At 41.9% G+C, this 22,456-nt stretch overlaps 1 protein-coding gene across 36 annotated transcripts in view; it reads right to left on the reverse strand.

The window, feature by feature from the left end:
* The window catches only part of DLG2 (discs large MAGUK scaffold protein 2), a 2,400,703-nt gene that overhangs the window by 169,579 nt on the left and 2,208,668 nt on the right, over positions 1-22,456 (reverse strand). For all 36 annotated transcript variants that reach the window (XM_058306073.2, XM_058306075.2, XM_058306074.2 and 33 more), the window contains one exon: positions 14,625-14,739. In XM_058306073.2, the coding sequence (XP_058162056.1) occupies positions 14,625-14,739 (115 nt within the window). The remainder of the gene's footprint in view (positions 1-14,624; positions 14,740-22,456) is intronic.

Genomic DNA, 22,456 nt, shown 5'->3' on the forward strand with positions numbered 1-22,456 from the left:
CACAGATCCAGTAAAAGTAACAGGAGGGGCTTGTGAACTACAACTACAGATCTGGTAAAAGTAACAGGAGGGACTTGTGAACGAAGATCACATCTGAGTCCAGCTCCATCACACAGACACACAAACTCCAAAGTAGCGCCAACTGAGATGGCACTGAACTCCATCTGCCACGACCACAGAACCTGTCTTACATACGGCTCTTCACCTCTCTGCAACCCCCATTCTATGGCCTCTGAGATACCTCTGAGCTCTATGGAGCTGGATTTCTTGAACTTTTACTACTGGAGAAAAACTATAATGAGGTAGTTAAAAGCACAGAGTTGGTCACACCTGGGTTTGAGTCCTCATTCTGCCAGTTAAAAGATATGTGATTTTTAAAAATATTTATTTTATTTATTTCCTCCCCCCTCATTGCTTGCGGTCACTGTCTGCACTCTGTGCACTCATCTTCTTTTTTTTTTTGGAGGCACCAAGAACTGAACCCAGGACCTCCCATGTGGGAGGTGCCAATTGCTTGAGCCACCTCCTCTCTGTTTGTTGGGTCTATCATTGTCTTTCCTCATTGTATCTCTTGGTTGAGTCATCTTGTGTCAGCTCATCATGTCGGCTTGTCACATAGGCTCGCTGTCTTGCTCATCTTTAGGAGCACAGGAACTGAACTGGGACCTCCCTTGTGGTAGGCAGGAGCCCAACTGCTTGGGCTACAGCCACTTCCCAAGATACGTGATTTTGAGCTCATTAATTTACTTCTCAGAGTCTCAATTTTCTCATTTCTACCATGGCAGTAATAACAGTTGTAGCCTCATGGAATAGTTGTAAAGATCCAATGAGCAATGCATGTGAAATCCTAATTCTGAGCCTTAAGGAGCTCCCAATCTGGTGGCTATGACAGTCAAATAATCGAAAAGAGTGGAGGGGGGCTATTTGATGCCCTTACTCACCACCCTATCTTTGGTACCTGGCCCAGTGCTTGTCACATAGCAAAAAAATAATGCTAATTATTGTGCTATAATAATGCTAATAATGCTAAAAAATAATGATATATGTTCTGAATAAATTTACTCCTGAGATGGTGAGTAAAGCAAAATCAGAATATCTGAATATCAGGCCAAATTTTACCCCGACAAACCTTTCATCCCTCCCCATCTTGGTTATTATTTCTCAGCTGTCTCATGGAGAAACAAGTGTTTCTTGGGATAAATTAAAGACACACCCGTATACGTTGCTGTATGCTTAATACCATAAACAAAGCTTCCAACCCACAGCAGACTTCTTTTTGAAAATTGATTCAGACTGAATCAAGAAGCCTGAGTACAGGCATTAAGACTGTATAGTTTGTGGCAGTAATCAAGTAAAATTCAAAATAAAGTTAAACGCGCTCCAGTCTTGTGGCACCCATGATGCATCCACTTCACTCATTCAGCAGTGACATGTACAGCCTGAACAGCTTTACCAGACACGATCTCCATCTACACGAAGCTCACAGTCCAGAGGAGGGGTCGGAGAAGCCAACAGGCAGGGAGAGGAGAGCAAAGGTGTGAGGTTGGCAGAGTCTATGTGGGGCCAGGGAACACAGAGGAGCATGTGCTTACCCAGGCAGGGAGAGGGCCAGGGCAGGAGACAGCCTGAGACACAAGCCTGAGGATGGGAGTCGAGTCTAAGCCCTTCACTGCTAACCATGCCAGGAGCTCACTTTTCCAACCAGATGATTTCTTTAATCTATCTCCCCTATTTAATTGGTCCCTTCGTATCTGTAAGTGGCTGATGGGTTCCTAATATCTTGTTCTATGTAATCATCAACTTCAGTTGCTGCTCAGCATATTCATTCAACAAGTACTTAAAGACTTCCTATTATGTGTCAGGCACTGAGCTTGGAGGCCATATGCCTTGTGCTTTAGTCTACTCCCTTGCTCCTCACCTAACCTTCATGATTTAGGGTAAGTGTTCCCTGCAATTTTCCCATGGCCCCGCCCCTCACCTGCTCTTGCTGCTGAATGTCCTGAGTCCTCCCTCACACTGTCCTGCTCCCTTTTCTAATAGGGGCTGTCTGGATTGTTCTAGGAAGTAGTGATTGTGGACAAGGCCAAGCACCTCCTCTAGAGATGAGAAAATTCTCTAAGTACAATTACTATGGAGGTGGGGTCAGGGAGCCGAATCCAGATTGGTAGAGCTAGTCTTGAGCTCCTTGCAGGCAGAAAAGATGCCACATTTATCTTTGTACTCCCAGAGCTTAGCACAGTACCTGGTAGATGATTATGACTCAGAAACGGTTTTGTGGATGAATGACTGAATGGATGATGGACCAACTAGGAACACAAATGAGATCTGGAGCCTAAATCGTGGGGCAGAGGAACGGTGGCAAAATTTGATGGTCATTGAAAGGATCATCCATGGTACTTTTATATCGTTTCCCAAATGTAAAACCTGTTTCCCAAAGAGTAAAACCTGTTTAAAACCCAGCGCCAGTCTTAGACATCAGGGGAAGGAGAAAACTTCCCCAGTTCCCCAATGACTCCTCCTCCTTTCTATTTCTGGGACAAAATTAGCTGCCTGAAGACAAAGCCTTTTATTCCACAATTAAGGATGCAATTAAAAATGCAAATGTCTGAAAGAGCGAGCACAATCCTAATGAGTCTCAAAGCAAACATGAAGAATTGAAATCGCTTCTGCTTTAAGGGAGGCACTGGATTAGGAAGGAGGCTGCGAGCATTTCAAGGGGTCAAGGGACCTCCCCTTACTAAGAAGTCCCAGATGACAGCCTCCGTCAAACCTTCGTTTAGCTTAATCCTAGCAACTAACCTTTCACAAATAACAGACTCAAGGTTTAACAGTTGGTTAGCTGGGAAGTGTGCACTAAAGGTTTAACAACTGGTTAGCTGGGAAGTGTGCACTAGAGGCCAGGTTTACCTGAAGGATGTTCAGCATCGAGTGTAAACCAAACAGAAGTTCTATCAGTATGGATTTCACCTGTGCCCTTTATGGATCTTATCAAGGTCACACATCTATTTCCCCTTCACTTTGCAGTACTAGATTGAGCATGAGCTTCAGGGGCAGATCCGCTAGGGTTAGGAACTGGGCTTGGCCCCAGCGCAGCCACGTGGCCTTGCGGAGGCCATGACTCAACTTCTTTGGGCTCAGCGCCCTCGTCTGTAGGACAGGGCTGATAAAGTCAGCATTGTTGCAAGGTTGGAATGAAGTCAGGAGAGAAGCCTGCACCCAGGTCCTCTGGCCCCTCGTGAAGCGGCTCATGCTGCACACTGCACTTGGCAGTGCCCCCTCCAGGCCCGTTCTGGCTCCCCAGGTCCAGGCCTCCTCACGAGGTCCTCTGCCTCGCCCAGGTCAACTGCACTGGGGACCTGTTCACATCTCCCTCTGGAAGTTGTAAGGGAGAAAAGAAATTCTGGATTCAATTAGCTTTTCTTCCCTATTCAGCCACAACACATCAGCGTGTTTAATAAGTATCTGAATGAATAGAGAAAAATATTATGAAGTAAGAACGTTTGAGTGAAAAAAGCAAGAGACAATACAAAATACACTCTGTCACTCTCTAGTTGTATTACTTGGGGAGTGTCCTCATCTGCAAAACAGGGGTAATAATAGCATCTTCCTCCTGAAGTTGGGAGGTTTAAATGCATTAATCGTTATGAACAATGTTGACCCATAATAAGTGCTTAATAAATGTAGAAGTGTTAATTGCTGCAAGTTGATCCAACAGTGGATGCCACGTGCTCATGAGACGCTCTATAAGCACAGAGCTCCAAGACGTGTTGACAGTCAGGTTTAGCACCCCAAAGTAGAAGACTGTAGGGATGAGTTTCATTTCTTCAATCTCATAAAATACTTTGACTAACAATAATGTAAATTCACACTTGGGTAAGTAAATATTTATATTTAAAATTTGTTGTACTCTGATGGATATCATTAATACTGTGTCTGATATTTTTTCTTTCTTAAGTGGGTTGTGGGAAACTCAGAGTCAAATGTGGGGCCTATCATAGCCACTAAATAGGACTTCGTGGCTCAAGTTTTTATATGAATGGCTCCTGGCTTCATCTTACTTTCTGAAACTTATTTCCTCTTTGCTTATCTTTATTTGGATACTTGCTTGAGGCTCACTTTTATCATTGTATATTACTTGCAACTTTATAAATTATATTAAATTTTTCATAAAGTTGAACATAGATGAATTATTGAACACTTTGCAGATCTAATACAAGAAACCAATAAAAACACCACTTTCTTTAGATACTACTTCTTTTAGGAAGTAATCCTGATTCTGTGACTTAGTAGTGTTGTAATCCTGGACACATTACCTAAATTTTCTAAGCCTTAGTTTTCTAATCTGGTAGATTAGAGTGAATAGTAAGGATTAAATCTATGAAACCAATGACTCTCTTCTAGACTCCATCTAGACAGGATCTTTCAGCAGGCAGAAAAGGAATGTCATGTTTCTGAAAACAGCAGTTGTTCCAGGTGATTCAGTGAGTTGGATCCACACCAGAGTCATCAAATTCTTCCACTTCTAGCAGCTGTTAGATGAGTCTAAAGAGTTTGCTCCTCAGCCCAGAAAGGGCACTGTTTTTTTGTTTTCACTTCATATTTATTTTGAAATGGAGCAGACCATGCTTTCTCCTTTCTCTCATGCTAAATAAATTCAGTTTGGCAAATACCATTATCACCCAGTTCTGTGCCAAGCACTGGGGATGGGGGCTGCACACAGTTGACTGTACCATGCTCCCTGGGGACAGCAGCTGAGCTGGTGGGTCCAAAGTTGGAGGGGAAGAAGGTATAAATCCAACTTGTACAAAATCTGCAGATCTCATGGCTTTGCCATAAATGTCCTGGAGGAATCCAAAGCCAAATGAATTGAAAGCAGCCATGGTACAGCAGATGAATCCCCTGTAAGGCTCTACTCCACTCTTCTTTGCCATCCCCAGGGCTTACTGATAAGCAGTTCAGTGTGACAGGAAGTACAGTAGAATAATGTGCTACTGCTTAAAAGAAAAAAAGTAAGCAGAAAGTCTTGCCCATATAAGGGGTGTCTAGCTCTCCCCTGCTACCAATATCAATCTAGTAGGACCTCCCTTCCCCCAAGAATAAAAGCCCATCATGGTGAAGTATTCTGGGTGGGATTTATTTTCTCAGGACTGCCTTCCATGTACCATCCAGCCTTATTTCTCTGAAAGAAAAAGACTACGTGTGTTGAGAGAGGGGCACGGGATGAGGTTTGCCCTGAGCCATGTCCCCACCCCGAGTCCTCTCACTAAGGGAATAGGCTGAACGACACCGTTACTGAATTGGGTCTCAATTTGAAGATTGCCACAGAGTTCAGCAGGCAAATGAAGCAGCCCAGAAGGCCTTCAATGCCAGAAGCTTCCTGTAAACCCCAGGTCCAGGAGGCAGCGCCTGTGTCCTGAGGACAGGACCCGACTCCTTGCACTTGGTGTTGGCCAGCAAGTATTGCACCTCCATAGCCTTGTTCAGAAATCCTGACTGATATTCTAATATTTTCTCTCTCATCTGTCTAGACAAGCTAACCTAGGAATTAATTCATTTATTTCATTCAACAAATATTTACTAAGGAGACTTCTTTATGCCAACCACTGTGCAAGGTACTAGGGAAACAATAAAATTAAGATACTGGGATTTTCAGGGCCAACATTCAATGATACATCCATTTTGTTTTTGTCCGCTAGGCTGCTGAAAGCAATATACCAGAAATGGGTTGGCTTTTACAATGGGATTTTATTACCTCACAAGCTAACAACTTTGAGACAGAAAAATGTCCACATTAAGGTATTATCAGGCAATGCTTTCTCCCCAAAGACCAGTTGCCAGTGATCCTGGACTCCTCTATCACATGGCAAGACACATGGGGGTATCTGCTGGTCTCTCGTGAAGGTTTCATTGCTTTCAACTTCTGGCTTCCATGGCTTGCTCTCTCAGTTTCTATGGCTTTCTCTCTGTTTCTTTCTCCATGTTCATCTCATTTATAAAGGACTCCAATAAGAGGATTAAGACCCACCCAGGGAAAGGCCCTTAATGAAGTAACCTAATTAAAAAGTCCCACCAACAATAGGTTACACCCATAGGGACGGATTAGCTTTAAGAACGTGATTTTTCTGGGGTATGTAACAGCTTCAAGTTTTCACACATTTTAAGAAGTTTTACCAGAAAATCTTAATGAAGACCAGAATGATCACTAGGGACCAGGAAATGATAGATACACTAATTTTCTGCACACTGTTTGAATTGCCTACAGACCTGGATTATGAGTATCTTGAGTGGAGGTGGTCTGTGTTGCTCACCTCTGTATCCTCAGTATCTACCAGACTCAGACACATTGCAGGTAAGTATGTAAATCAAATCTGTTGAATGAAAAAAATCAGTGCCTTAATGAATAACTATATGAAAGCTTTATGTGAACAGATGGGATAGGAGGCAGACCTGAGTCCATTTGTCGTATTAGATTCTTTGAAGCAAAACCTGTCTTTGGAAGCAGCAAGTTTGAACTCACTAGTTTAAAATGGGAACTTAGAACCACCACAAAGAGAAGTGAGTCTTTGGGAGGTCTCTGATTTATGTAACATGCATATAAGGTGATATGAATAAGATTCAGAAGCAAAATCATTCCCAATTTATTAATCACTCATATGACAAATGTCATATTTTGCTAAAATCTTTGTCTAAATTGGATAAAAGAGTTAATGAGACAAATTAAAAACTGTTTAACATAATACACATCAAAGCCCTATTTTATGTTATGTTTGGTGTTTATTCCCAAGCACTTATTCCTCATAGTAGATTCTGGGATTTTAAAAAAATTATTATTTCATCGGTTTTACTGATTTTGATTGTCCACATCATCAAGAGTTACCAATACATGTCAAATAAATTTACGTTCTTAGATGGAAGAGAGACACGGACCAAAATATGCAGCCATAAAAGTGGCAAAAATCAACAGGCAGGAAATGTAAATATTCTAGAGAAGAAGTACCTCTAAGAAACTCCCAAGAATGTAGAGGTGGTGACTTCTGCCTGTCTCTCTTTTTTTTGTTCCACTTTTTTATTTTTTAAAAGATACTTCAATTGCATAAATGTTACAAAGAATACATAGGGGATTCTCATACCCCTGGCCCCCCAACTCCCCACACCTTGTCAGTGTGGTATGTTCATTGCAATCGATAAACACATTTTGGAGCAGTGCCACTAAACATGGATTATAGTTTACAATGTAGTTTACGCTCTCTCCCATTTGACTCTATAGGTTATGGCTGGATAGATAATGGCCTGTATTTGTCACTGTAATGTCATTCAGGTGATTCCCAAATCCTGAAGATGCCCCCCCAGTACACCTGTTTTTCCCTCTTCCTATCACCAGCACATCCGTGGGTCATTGCCTCCGCAACAATGTATTTCTTCCATTGCTAGATTCACAAGTAGTCTATAGTAGACTACTAGTAAGTTTATTTTAGTCCATAGTTCATTTACTAATCCTGAGGACTCTGGAATGGTGATGCCCACTCTACCACTAACTGAGGGGGGCTTCAGTCTCGTATATCTGATAGATGGAACTCTCTTACTGGCTGTTACAGGCACTCTGGGTTACTTGGTGTGTTATTTGTCCATCATCTCCTCCCCATTTGTTGTCCTGTGTGAGTCCATTGAACTGGAGAGTAGGTGTTGCAACTCCATTGAGATTCAGGGCTCAGCTGGCACAGGGATTTAAGTCTTCTGGATGTACACCTCCCAACTCGTACTAATTATAGGTTCAAATAGAAGGACAGAAGAGTCGTGCATAGGGAAATCACTGCTGAGTCTAACTCAGTCACATAGGGGAGCATTAATACCAGATTAGGGCCCATTGGCAAGGGGCCAAATTCCTGAGCTGTCTGCCCTGATGATAGTGTCTGGATGTCTCCATATCAATTCTGGGATATTCTAAAAGACTGTAACCTTTTACTAATTGTTCTAGTAAAAACGGTTCTTGGGGAAAAAAATGTTCTTCAAATACAGAACAGAGAACTGTAAGCAGAGTGGTTTGGAGGAGATAAAGAAGGTAGAGAGGGCATGAAAAAGATCACATGGTTGGGGGACACTGATGTCATTGTTAAAGACTGGAAAGACCAGTTGTAGGCACTGCAACTCTTTCCTCCTATCTTGAGGATCCAGCTGGATTCTTATCGGATTCTGCCTGTAGTCTCTTGTTTGAGTTGAAAAAGCCTGAGCTGGACCTTCTGGAAACATGGAATCCCGGCTTTCTCCTTCAGGCTTCATGTGACCTAGAGAAGTGAAAGTCTAAAAGGTCACCAAATGCCTGTCCTCCTTCCCTTGCTGAAGGAAAGCAAAGGGAGAAGGACGGCTTACCCTACTGCTGAGAGAACAGTGGCCTGTTCTCAACCAACTCTACTTTCTCTCTGCCCCTCAGGGGGAAGGTTGCTGCCGCAGAAGTGGCAAACATCCCCAGCATTTATTAAGTCTTTCCTAAGTACCAGGCGTTTACTTTCACTAATGTGTACAATTTTCAAAACCACTCTACGGTATCCTTCCCTTTGACTAGTCTCATTTTTACAGATAAAGTAAGGCCAGAGAGATTGATTTGTTCAAGGTCACAGTAAGTGGCAGAATGAAGATTCAATGCTCATCTGTTTGACTGAACTCAGCAACTTAAAATACTGCTCTATAAGGTTTCAAAAACTGGTCTTGGATTTCTAAGCCCAAATTCAGTCTGGTCTAAGATTTAGGAGAAATCATTTAACCTCTCTGATTCTCAGTTTCTTCATCTGTAAAAAGGAGGCAATATCTTTTGACTCTTAGGGTTCTTGGGAGAATCACATAGGATAAAATGTGCAAATTACCAGCATAACGGCTGGCCCATAAAAGAAGCTCTACAGACAGTTTCCCTCCACATTCATCACATTCATTTCATCTGTGCTAAGGATGACACCTGCCTTCCACATTGTCTAAAACACCAATGGGCTTGGAAGGCCAGAGACACTAAATGTAATGTAATGAAGATGCTCTCTCCTGCCATTCTTAGAGTACTGGGTCCTCTCCCTGAAATGCTCTTTCTTGTCTACTCCATGTGCAATCTGTAGATCATGACATATGATGAATTATTAAGTCAAGTTAATGAGCTGTGACCTTTTTTAAAAAAAAAAAATAGAAAGGAAAAAAAGTACATTATACATCAGTGCTAGTACTATTTTATGAAACTTTCTTTTCAGCTTGTGTGTGTGTGTGCGCTTTACTGGGTCATGATGTCAAATACATTTCATACTATAGGCCAGGAGACTTGAAATCTCCAGATGCACTCATACAGATCTTCAAGAGTCAGTTCAGATAGCCCCACATTAGGAAGCAATCAGGATTCCAGATCTTCCTCAGGGCTAATTGAGATATTTCAAATTGCTTTGCATTATAATTGTCTTTCCCACTAGGTGTGAGCTTTTTGCCAACAGGGACCAAGATTTTTATTGCTGGGCCCTCAGTCTGTTACATGTCCTGCTATAGAAAAAACACCCAAGAAATGCTTGATGAATGGATGAATAAACCATACAGCTGACCTTTAAATTGAAATTTCCCAGATTCACAACAGAGAGGTCATTTGATTTAACTCTCAAAATCAATACCTTTTATTAACAACTGGACATGGGTCAAGTTTTCCTTTTACATTTTTTTTCTGTGACCTTTTTTACTCCCCACTGATGGGCATTTAGCTGCTTTTCTTTCTTCCCCTCCCTATTCTATTACTGTCCTGGGTGCTATTTCCCTCCCTTATCAAAAGAAAGGATCTTCCCTTAGCCATTTGCACCTTTGTATGAATTCAGTCTCTCACATCTCAGACCTTTCTTAGTGGCATTTGGATATAAAAGCGCAACCCTATTAGTAGCAGGAAAAGATGTCTTTTCTGTGATAGGGTTGCTACTATCAGTTGGTAGGTAAGAAGTGGAAAACGTATTTTAGAAGCTGAAAGGCCTTCAGTGAACCCTTAAACTCACTCTACCTGTGAAGTTGTCATCTCTTTGCCCATATGGGTAGCCTCCAAGTACACAAAACAAAATCCATACCCCAGTGGCTCAGGAACCTAAGAAAATCTATGTTTGAAGAATTGCTAATGTACTTGAGGAACATTTTGGAAAACATTTTATTCATATTTTCAACACTTTATTTACTTTTAAGATATATATATATGTTTCACAACATAAGAAATGCACAATCCAAATAGCTCATTAAATCAAACATATCCAAGTCACTCCCATGGAACATGCATTTTATCCTTAGCTACAATCAGCTCTATTTATACAGCACTACCAAAGCACTTCAACATCTTACAAAAAAGATTAAAAGAAGGAAAATAATTACAACTAGTTTGGAGAATAGAGAGGACTAGATGATTGGTTCAAATTTCAATAACAAAACACCAGCCTGGCTCAGGCCCTCCTAGTTATATCTGCCTCCCTTCTGCACTTGGAGGTGAACAAGTTGCTCCCACCTGGGAGAACCATTTGGAGCGGGGAATGAAACCAGTTCCTGCAAAATCCTGAGATGTGTCTTCTCTGACAGGGCGGAACCAGGGCTAGGGGTGGAACTCTAAGTGTGTGTGTAGGAAAGAGGAGGTGACACTAAGGGGATTGATGGTTTTGTGGTACAGACAAATATTCTACAAAGTCAGTTAAATTGTTTGCCACAGAAAAAGAGGGGAGAGGAGAAAAGAGGAAGAGCATTGGGTATATGCAAATCCCCTATATTCTCTATGCAACTTTTCTGTATCCTAAAGCTTCTTTGAAGAGAAAATGAAAAAAATAAGACACTGGGGGGAATATATGGAGGAAAATGTCACTGTACATATAGAACAACAGATCGTACAGTGATGAAATATACCATGTCTAAAAATTTTTTTAAAAATTTTTATTATTTCAAGTTTTTAAATTTTTAAAATTTTTATTGGTTATTTAAAATTATTATTTCATTTTCTTATTAATTTTATTTGGTTATTTTGTTGGCTTCATTTTGGAAAGATTTTGGATCACAGAAGAGCCACAATAGTGGCAGGGGAAGATCCTGGTACAGGGTTTCAGTGACGGGGGATGCATGGGAAGGGGTTTACCTGGGACATGCCTCTAAGGCACATGAATATGTTCAAAAGTTCATGCGCCATTGTCTCAGTGGGTGGAAATCCACACAGTAACTGAAGGAATACTGAATTCCAGTCCTGGGGAGTTCTGCTACATTCTCTAATAGGACAACAGGAATCCCCCGAGTGCAAGGGCAGTGTCTAGTGAAGGAAGACAGATCATTACACCAAGCATTTGATATTGATGATTATACTTATGAACCTTTCCTTGTGAAATTGAAACTTAACCTAGTATTATATATTGCATAAGAGTTATTTCCTGAAAGCCTCCTTGTGGCTCAAATATGGCCTCTCTCTAAGCCAAACTCAGGATATCCACCTCCTCCCCAGCATGGGACATGACTCCTGGGGATAAGCCTCTCTGGCATCAAGGGATTATTACCATGTACAACTAGCAATGCATCTGGAAAAAGACTTGACCAAAAGGGAGAAGTGGTTAATACAGATGAATTTTTATGACTAAGAAACTTCATAGTAAGTCAGGTCATTTAAGAAATTGCTTGATTTTTGATTTAGGTTTTTGCCTAATGGAAAAAATATGAGTAGTACCAAAGTAAGCCCCTATGTTCTCTGGCACTATTTAACCTGTGTAAAAACCTCTAAGAGGTTTGTTTAGAATTTCTCCTCTCACTAACCTATTCCTTAATCTAAGAGTCTGTCCCGGCACTGTGCTGATGGAAGCAGATTGGGAGTCAGAGTTAAAGAGCATGGAACAGCTGTCACCATAGAAGTTAAGCCCTAGGAAGACAGAGCAGTGTGGGCTGGGAGGTAGAAGACTTGACGCTTCACGAAATTGCTAGCTGTGGGGTCCCAGGCAAATCTCTTCCCTCTTGGGCCTTCAGTTTCCTTTTCTGTCTATTATCTGGTAGACCTGGGGATTGCTAAATTTCCTTCTAGCCAAGAGGAATTACATAATGAATTACATAATGTTAAAAAGAATAAAAAGAATAATACAGCAGGATGTCATTAAACAGACATGCTCATCATTTTACATTTATATATCCGAGAAATTCTACCACTAATTTATTTTCAGAAAGCAAGTAACTGACTTTCTAAAACAAGTACAACCAATGAGCACTGGTCCTATTCAAGTGCTCTAGATAAAGCATGCATATCTATGAAATTCTGTCATCAAAATTGGTGTTAAAAAAAAGTGTCAAATGTACAGACCTGCCTTACCATCTTAGCTAGGGATTCCTCTTAGGCCTTGCTATTCAATTTCACTTGCTTTCATTGTTTTATCACAGTGCGCAAGAAGAGGTCAGGGACTCCCTTCAGCTCACTCCTGCTTTTACTCTCCTACCTCTATTCCTCTAAGAGTCATTTAGATGCTGTGGTAGTCCTACATGTATAAAATAAGCATTAATAAATGAAATTCGGAAACCTAATACTATATTTGTATTTTTGCAGATAAATTATTTGGGGGGAATTTCCAATGAACTCTCAGCTCTTTTTGAGTCTCCTTTGAAAGAGCTTCCTCTTTTGAATACCTTCATCAGCTATTAGCATCTTAAAGAGCTAATTACTTTGTCTTCATCTCTTCTGCATTTTATACTTTCATTTACCATTTTAGAGAGAAAATATTTGACTCCAGGTAATAGTACTCTTTCAAATGAAGTCTATTACTTCCACATATTATCACCATATCAGTTCATTTAATTGTCCTAATCTATAACTTAATTAAAAGGGCTAGGCTACTACCAATATAGTTTCAGCAAACTTCTTCTAGTATATTAACAACATTTTGATATATTCTATCCATTTCAAAATTAACCATTTCATTTGCATTAACTAGTTTTATCTATTCTATTAACCCAATTGGTTTTCCCAAGTTTGTTTCCTAAGACTAAAACATTTCATTATTAAAAAGTATATATTTTGTATCACGAAGACCAGCACTACAACACAAATAAGGAGAAAAGAAAGAGAGACCAATGGGGTTGCTAACTTTCCATCACATTTGCGATGTCACTACAAGACATGCTCTAGGATTGTTCGCAACAGTTATTTTCACAGACTACGTGGAAGTGTATCAAAATAATCTTGCAAAATACAGCTAGCCAAATTTAGAATGTCAATATTCTCTTTATTTATTTATTTTTTAAGTCTCAGGGATTTTAAGATATCGGAGCTCCCTGGAATAACAAGTACTCTATGGTTGTCAGAGCAGCCAGCAAATTAACGCCCTTGAGAACCCGATGCATTTCGAAACTCTGCTCCCTTCCCCTTCCTCCTGCGCCTACCTAATACGCACAAAAGGTAACCTGAGAGCTTGTTTGTCAATGTGGGAGGAGTGGGGAGTGTGGGGAGTGGGGTATATGGGAACCTCTTATATTTTTTATTGTAACATTTTGTGAGATTTATGTATCTTTTAAAAAAAGGACAATTAAAAAAAGGGAAGGAGATGCATCCTTGGAGAACCTTAAAAAAAAAAGATAACTTGATCGCTCCAGTGGTACGAACAGGCCAGGCCGATGCAAGCATGTCATTGATTATCTATAATGTATACCCCATGCCAGGAATAGAAGTGAGGTTACATTTGAAGAGGATATGAGCTTAGCTGGGAGTCAGACAGATTCTGAAGCAGAGGGGGGGGAGAGAATGCAGTGAGGAGAGAAAAGGATTCATTTTGATCATTAATGACCACTTTCTCCCTCTTGGCTGTCAGTATTTATATTGTATTTAAAAGTACACTCAGCACTTGTGAAGCATAGTTTGGAAGTGATATAGGAGGCTTGTGCTAAGAGGAAGCATGTGTTATAGCTGACTGATGATAGAAATGACTCCTGAGTTAACTATCTGGACCAAAGACTAGAATGCATTATAAGTAACTTTTGTCATCTGAGAAAGACTTGGTAATGTGATGCGACAGAAGAAAGTCTTTCCAACAGTTAGGTGGCCACCAAAACTTCTTAGCAAAGATGCAGTTCATAGAGGAATACCTCTGCTATCAAATCAATATACCATAGTTATGGCAATAGGTATCAAGTAGGTGAGGAGGTGATACAGGAATACTTTCTTCCCTTAAGGATGGTGCACAAATATCCAGGGCTTCGGTCCATACATTCAACTAAAGTTTTATCAAAATGTGCCTTCTCATCATTTTTACGTTGTTCCATACATTCAACTTAAGTTTTATCAGAACGTACCTTTTCATCATTTTTACGTTGGTCCATACATTTGACTTAAGTTTTATCAAAATATACCTTCTCATCATTTTTACGGCCACCTGCACTAAGCACTTTACCCTGGATCATAACATTGCCAAAGAATAACCTGTTGAAAAGCAAGGGCCTTTAACTAATTGAATGTCATAACCTGTCAATGCCTCCTTCCACGTGGCTCCACCTAAGGTCTTACAGGGGGGCACTGGAGAGCATGCAGGTTGGCTAGAGCAAGAGCTTCAGACCCCAGGCAGAGCCCGTGTCCCCCCCCCGCTGGCTTTGCCGGCACAGAGCGGAGCACGGCGCGAGGCCCCGTTGCCTACCTGACATACAGGGAGCGTTTCTGGTTGGTTCGTAGGGACCCGGACCCGGAGCTCATGCTGTGGTTCATCATCTGCTCTCGTAGGTCATGGATTTTGGCCTCGAATCGAGCGTAATCTGGAGATGGAAACAAAGGTGGCATATTTGGTGACGTGCCTTCACCGGGCTGGGCGCACTGCACAGACAAGGCAGCCCCTCAGGCCTGCGGGTTCCTCGGCCAAGCGACAGGGACACGCGTACTTCTAGAACGGTGGGTATTGGTTCACAGACGTTGCCAAGAGAAAAAGGAAGACCCGGGCACTTCCCAAACCTTATCTAGAAAACACACCAGCATCAAATCCCAGACAGGGGACAAGTCCACGGAGGAGGATGGGAGGTTACAAATGGGTGGCTAAAGGGAGGAAAGTGGAGGTAGAAACGCTCTGTGTCTTGACGGTGGCAGGGGACACAGGCTCTGGCACGTGAGTAAAATGAAAATGGCATAGAACTAAGTACAGACACAGCCACACACACGAGTGAGTACAGGCAACACTGCGGAAATCTGAATGAGACCAGCAGATTGCCTCAACGTCAACAGCCTGGGTGAGATATTGTTCTAGAATTTTGCAAGATGTTACCAAAAGGGGTTAATACAGGATCAGTCTGTATTATTTTTTATAACTGCATGTGACTGTGAATCTATAACTATGTGAAAATATAAAGTTTAATTTAAAAAGGCAGGGGGAGAGGAACGACAAAAAAGTCCATGAAACTGACTGCTGCGGGCGGTTGAGGAAAGTCTCCGTTTTGCCTGACAGGCGAGAAGCAGGTACCGGTGATGAATGGTAAGGAACACCATTTAATTTCATTAATTTTTTTCTGCTAAGGTGCTGCTTGGGAACTGAACTCAGTTTTATCCTATCACTCTCTTTTAAAAAGTTCACATGCCAAATTTTATCAATTCTAAGATGCACAATATAAGTATATCAGTTTCTCTGGAGGTTGGGGTTAGAACTGGGATAGAGAAATACATGAAATTTAAAAACATTGAACTTGAAAAAAAGTACGTAGGTCTAAAAATCAAGGAAATATGTGTATTATATCATGTTATTGCTCCTTGGGAAAATATTTTGCCATATGTCAACCTGATTAAAAGACCAAATGCACAAATAGGTGCTAAGATAATAATACGATCAGTATAAAGAGAAATGGCTTTTGAAATTTGGATATTCTTGATCACAACCTGGTTCTACCATCTCCTTTGCACATCAGCGTCTTCCTTTAGCAAAACCCAGTAGGAGAATGGCTCGGTTTAACAAAAAAACAAATTTGAAACTCTTATTTCAAATTATGAATGACTTTTAATTACAAAGAAACTCACCATGAAGAATTTTAATAGAGGCCCTCAGTACATTTCAAAAACAATTTGATTTTCAATTCAATTTACTCATAACTTTTCATGAAGACAAGAATGACTAAATGAATGTAATTAAAGGTTAACTACATACAGCATGTTTCAAATTCTTTATAATAAAAAGTTCCACAAAATGAAATTTAATTTCAATTTACTGACTCTCTATGGGTAATTGTGGGATGAGATTTCCTAAACGATATGACCTTGGCTCTCAATAGTAACTAGGCAACAGTATAATGATCTTGAATATTAAATATTTTTAAAGTTTCATACTTTAAAGAAAAAAACCATAATTGTTGGCTGGAAATTTCTGGTGTTTAAGCAAAGCCTGATGTTATCTAGATCTGGAATGCTTCCTGTTTAAAAATTTAGCTTTGAATAATTAAATCCTAAATGATTAAATAAGCAGAACATATACTTAACCTAAAATCTGTTGGCCATAATTTAAGATAATTTATTTTCATTTCATTTTAGCAGAGAGAGAAAACCATCATAACCATCGATATGATGCTATATGCAGTTTTAAATCATTTAGAGCAATTCAGTTTCTTGAGAGTCAATTACTATTTGCTGCTGGTTATGTGGAGGACGGTGTGCACAGTGCTTCCTGGGCATTCTCATTTCTTTCCAAATTAGAAAATGAAGTCCACGGATGTTGTACAAACTTGAACTGTACAGGAAAACATGGCATAAGAACTGAGAGCTCCGTCTGCCTGCTCTCCCTTCCCATGTTTTCTTCTTTCTTCTCTCTCACTCTCACTGCTGTTCTCCCCAGAGCTAACCTTAGAGGTACATGTTTGGTTGTGCTTCCATTGGCATTTCTCAACCCATTTACATACATCCATATCCACACATTCCACACTTTTGGTATCGTCACTCCACAAATTGTTCTATAGTGCTTTCCCCCTCCTTTAACAGTATAAATTGCCTCTTTTCCTACCTTCTCCCTAATACGGAACCATCATGTCTCTTAATACCCTCGTTATATTCCATAGTTTAGACTGCAGTTGGTTTACAAGTCCCTTATTGGTGGATATTCAGGCCCGGCCAGCTTTCACTGTGCTAAGCAGGGATCTTGGTGTATGTGGACACTGGGCGGCAGGTTGGAGTGCCGGAAGAGAGCTGGGGTCAAGGCTTTGCACAGATGTCACACAGCCCCACCGGCATTTCTCAGAGCCCCCTTGACGTGACCTGGGATGCACGGCAGGGACCCTAAGCCTGATCTGGTTCACGCTGCCCCTTGACTACCACCGCGCGTCAGCCCTGAGCACCACGGAGTCTCCATCTGACCCCAGGGCTCCGTCCTCGACAACGGTGATGGCGTCACCACCCACCCTCCAACTGTCCCCGCTTCACCATCTAGTTCAGTGTCAGTTCCCTGACCTACTTGAACATTTTGCTGTTTTAATTGTGGTACTTATCTCACCACAGGGCAGTTATTTGTGCAGGTGGGTATCTTTCCCATTAGACTGAGCACTCTGAGGGTGGAAGCTATGTTTGGTTTCCTTGGAAGTCCCTCTTCCTAACATAGTGTCTGATATGCAGCAGGCATATAATAGTAGGTGCCCAATAAACATTTTCTGAATGAATTATTGAAGGAGTGAGTGGGATCATTAAATGAATGCAGTTGTAAAATGCCTGCAGGTACTGAGATGACTCATTTCCAACATTATACATTTTCAGTGAAGAAAAGCAACAAACATCTCCTCTAGGGCTTCTTTCTTTCCCTCAAGCCTAACTACTTCAAAGCTTTTTCAAGGATTTATTTCTATCTAATCACCGTCACTTTTATATCCTGTTAATTTTACTGTTCTCTGGGCAATCTCTGTATTCTTCCTGTCTTAGTCTTGCTAAACATTGGAAATAGTTCTGATACTTAAACCATATACAATCAGCACTTTGTTAGGCTCTCATAGCTGCCACATAATATATATCACAACAGGATACTTCCTTTAATAATAAACTGTGGTCTCCTTGCATCATGGCTCATTAGATCCCAAGAATATTTTCTGCCATGCTTTTGAAATGTTTGTTCTGAGTCATATTTGACGGTGTTTACCTTGTATTTGCTTAAAATGGAATCCACCCTATTCTCAATTGCTCTAATCATTTTGATCTGAAGTCCTGTGTTCAAAGATGCTTTCCCCTATCTTTGCTCTAGGTACAAGCAATTTCATCAGAGCAAAACCAATAAAATCTTGTTTCCAGCTTTTGGGAGATGAACAAGTTTATGGTTGTTAGAAATGTTCTAGAAATAAACAGGAAATCAGCTACGTAAATTGCAAAGTAATTCTCCTTTATGTTCTTTAATAGCACGGAAAGTCATATTTTTCAACAAGTTAAAATGTAAAAACCTTACACTACCACATCCATTTAATCTTAAACCCCTTTGGAACATCTCTATCAAATTCCTAACACTCCCAATTCCAAACCTCAAGAGAACATTCAAATGAGATCTTTTAAGTGCACCAGTCTCTCTATCATCTAAAGGGGAATTCACGTTTACTGCGCACCTGCTTGGGGCTAGGGTCTGTGCTGCATATTTTGAAAATTATGTTATTTCTTCTAACAATAAAGCTCCGAAGTAGATATATTATTTTATGTAGGAAGATACTGAGGTTCAGAGTGAGGTTCACTAAAGTCACGGAGTTTCTAGGTATCTGAGCTTATTGCACGCAGAGCTGGGATCCATCCTTGTGTCTCATGAGACAGTTTTGTTTTCTTTATCTCTTTTTTTTTCCCCCTCAAAATGTAGCAATGAATCTTTATGCATATATCCTTGCGCAGTTGTGAGATACAACAGATAATGCATTTGTTGTCAAAGTAGAACAATGTCATAGATTATACCAATAATCTTAAGTTTTTAGCTTAAAAGCTTAAAAAGTTTTGCAGTAGCTTCTTCGAACTCCTTGTGCCTTTGGCTGCATTAACACTCCTTGGCCTCTTACTGCCTCTCAGAACACCACGATTCTCCTTTAGGACCTAAGGGCTCCTCAGTTCTCTGTTCCTCCCTCTTGACTTCTCTTTCCACTCCTTCCTTCCTTCTGCTGTTAGTTTTATGCAGACTGTTCCACTGCGTTGGACCGTGAGCTCCTCGGAGCGTGAAAGAGCCCCAGACCTCAGCGGCTGTCGTTCTGCCTTCTCTACCCTGAGAGCTGCAGCCAGTGCTTGGCACATAATAGTGAGCCAACCAGAGTCTGAAGGAGTTTGCTTCTAGAAAGGGGCATTGTCAAGAAAATTAGGCACGATAAAACTGAGAAGGGGAGTGCATTAAAGAAGAGGTACTTTATTCTGTCTTGCTTTGTGTGTAACCGGTGCCTGGTAAACGCTTTTGAGATGGTCAAAGTTATCTGTTTTATGTTTCTTCTGTAACAATGAGCCAGTCACTGAAACCAACTCAAAGGTGTTTTCGAGGAGTAGCAAGAAACATCGTCTTCAGCTAATTCTCCTCTCTAGGGACAAAAAACCAGATTCTTCTTTTTATTTCCAATTTCTTGGGTATCTGAATCTATTTTACTTTCACTTGGACATGATGGGTGATAACAGAGAGTGTGCAAGATTTGGGTTATGTTTATATGGGGTCAGAAGCCTGGCTCTGCCACTTAATAGTTGTGCATCATTATGAAAGATATTAATATTCTCATCAGTAAAATGTGCATAATCCCAGTACCTATCTGAAGATATGTTGGGAAGATTACAGGAGAGAGCTCATGGTCCTCAAGGGCTGGTCCTTGGAAATGACTTCTAATCCCCTCTGTTAATTTTAGTGTATAATTCAACAGGTATTCTTGTTCATCCCTTGCAATAGTCATAACCCTTTCTGTACCAGTGGGAGATTTGTCTCCACTTCTAGAGCCATTTGGAAAGGCCTTGCTCTGCTTGCAATGGATCGATGTCTCTGCCAAACCAGATACGAAGGAGCCACAGATGGCTAGACTTCAGGATCCTTGGCACCAGGATGGAACGACATAAGCCACCTGCTGGGCAGCAGCTCCATGACCGCTCACGGTCTTCTCACCAGTCTGTGGTGACTGGAGTTGGGGGGAATGATGCCCGATGCCAGAGCCGCTGCTGTTTGCAGGAGCATCAGTCACCTGATCCATCAGCGAGTGTCAAAGACTTTGAGCTATGTGCCGGCCCTTGAGTGAGGCAAAGGCGAGGGCGTGGGCCTGGAATCCTCCCAGCAGGAAGGGCCTCGGCCATACCCGTGATGCTTTGCAAGTCCCTGAGGGTGAGGGAGGGGACAGACTGCAAATCCAGCTCCTACAGGGCAGGAGGAGGCTGCAGGTGTTAATACAGTAGGGTCAAGCAGCGCTGATTAAAGCTGCCGGACTGCTCACAGCTTCAAGGCTGGGATGGCCCACCCCGGATCGGAGGGAAGGAAACCGTAAGCTCAGCAGGTTCCATTATAGCATGAGTGAGGCCGACACTGTGGGCAGGCCCCCCTACACACACAGCAAGAGCTGACGAATATGGATGTCATGCCACCCCACGGACACCTTCCTTCACCTGCCTCACAACTCGAGGAAGCAGCGAGCTCAGGGGTGGGCTCAGGGGCCCTAGGCTAGGACACCAGACCGGCTTCTTGTCTTTCTCCTGTCATTTGCTACCAATGGGCCCTTGGGAAGTTACTGACCCTCCTTTTTCTGCATCTGCAAAGGGTAAATTTCCCTCGAAAAGTGGTGGTGAGAATCAAAATAAGATTTGACGTGAGCCGTTTTGTAAACGTAAGAAGGCTGTGGATGCTATTGCTGTGGTGGCAGCTGGTGGGACAGATCCACATCCAGCCCTCAGTGGCGCGAATGGGGGCACAGTGGCGCCCCATTCCTATCTGCTCGCCATGAGCATATGTGCAGCTTTATTAACCCCAACTGGGAAAATCATTCAGCTCTAGGAGGGGGTTCTGCCCAGCCAAGCAGCAGAGGCTGCTTCCCTGCCGGGTTACCCATTTCTACACTGCAGGGGCACTAGTCTGCAGAGACCACCTATGGCACACCCAAGAGGGATGCTTTTAATAGGCAGACCTGAACTAGAAGCGCTGGGTGGTTTATAAGCTAAGCAAACCCAAGCTCCAGAGCACCTTCCAATAGGGCAGGGGTACGTGTCCACGGTGGGCAGTCTATTTAAGGTGCCGATTTGGTTTACTTGGACAAGAGCCTTGTTGCCACCAGGGTCCAGGAAGGGTGCACGGGATGGGTGCTGGAGGAAGGGTTTCCATCTCTTACAGCATCCGGTAACTTCTCTGGAGATGAGGCACTGTGAGCCACTGTAAAGGCTGCCATTTACTTGGGGGAGGGGCATCTTTAATCAGCAAACATTGCTGGAGCGTTTATGACCTGCCAGGCACAGCGCTAATTGCCAAGGATACCAAATCCACTGGGCAGGGCTTTGCCTCAAGAGTCTCTGCCGGGGGCATACTGCCCTATGTGAATACAAAAGGTGCATCTGCCATTTAAGCACCTGTTCCCTGGGTGCAGTGGCAAGTACTGTCCAGACAGTGGTGAGAGAGCAACAAGCCCTTCAGTGGGAGAAGCCAACACAATCAGACCTATGTCACGACGGAGAAAACAGGACAGATGAACTCTTTGTGAAAGACTACCTGGTAGGTGGTAGAATGAGAAGGGCACCTGGGATTTCAAAGCAGCACCCTGGAATTAGAGTACTGGGTTTGAGTCCTAGCCCTGAGCAGTGTTGTGAAAATTCCTTACCCTCTCACAGGTATAAAACGGGGAATCATCCTTGTCCCGGTACAAAGTCATTCTGAATTTCTAATACAGTATACTTCGTCTTCTTTATTCTAGGCAGTATTGATTTTTAGAAGCACCATCATTTAATAACAACACTATTTTCGGAGAGAGTGGGTACAAAATATGAGACTCATTCTGAGATATGGGTATGTAGAGGAGGGCAGATAGGAGTCTTAGAATCAATGTAAGATGGTCAAAGAAACTTTTTAAAACTAGAAAACCCCACATAGATTACTGCTCTCTCTACACTAGACTTTCAGCCAAATATTTACAGATAGAGTCAGCCACAACACACTGGTGTTACCTCAAGCCCCAAAATAATACTTTGTCGATGTTCTTTCATAGAATGCTACAAAAATAATTATATTTATTTGGAGTTCAGAAACGACTCAGCATTTCCAATTCCCCACCTCTTCTTTTCTTAGTTGCCCTGGGATTTAGAGTCAGGCAGACATGGAGAGGTCGGGCCATATCCTTTTAGGTTTTAGAGAGGCCCTCGGAGCTGTGTTAGTCAAGCTACTTCCTAAGCAGCGAGGCTGAGAAGAATAATGTTTTTAAGGCCTACTTTACGAGTCTGGCTTCCCTCCCGTATTTGCATCCAAGGAGAGAAGACCTCTGGCCCCGGGAAGGCCTTCCGGTGGGGCTGCTAATACTCACCCATCTTGATGTTTGGTTTCCTACTGGTCCAAACTGT

This window comes from Dasypus novemcinctus, chromosome 10 (assembly GCF_030445035.2).
Source record: "Dasypus novemcinctus isolate mDasNov1 chromosome 10, mDasNov1.1.hap2, whole genome shotgun sequence".
Classification (NCBI taxonomy): domain Eukaryota; kingdom Metazoa; phylum Chordata; class Mammalia; order Cingulata; family Dasypodidae; genus Dasypus; species Dasypus novemcinctus.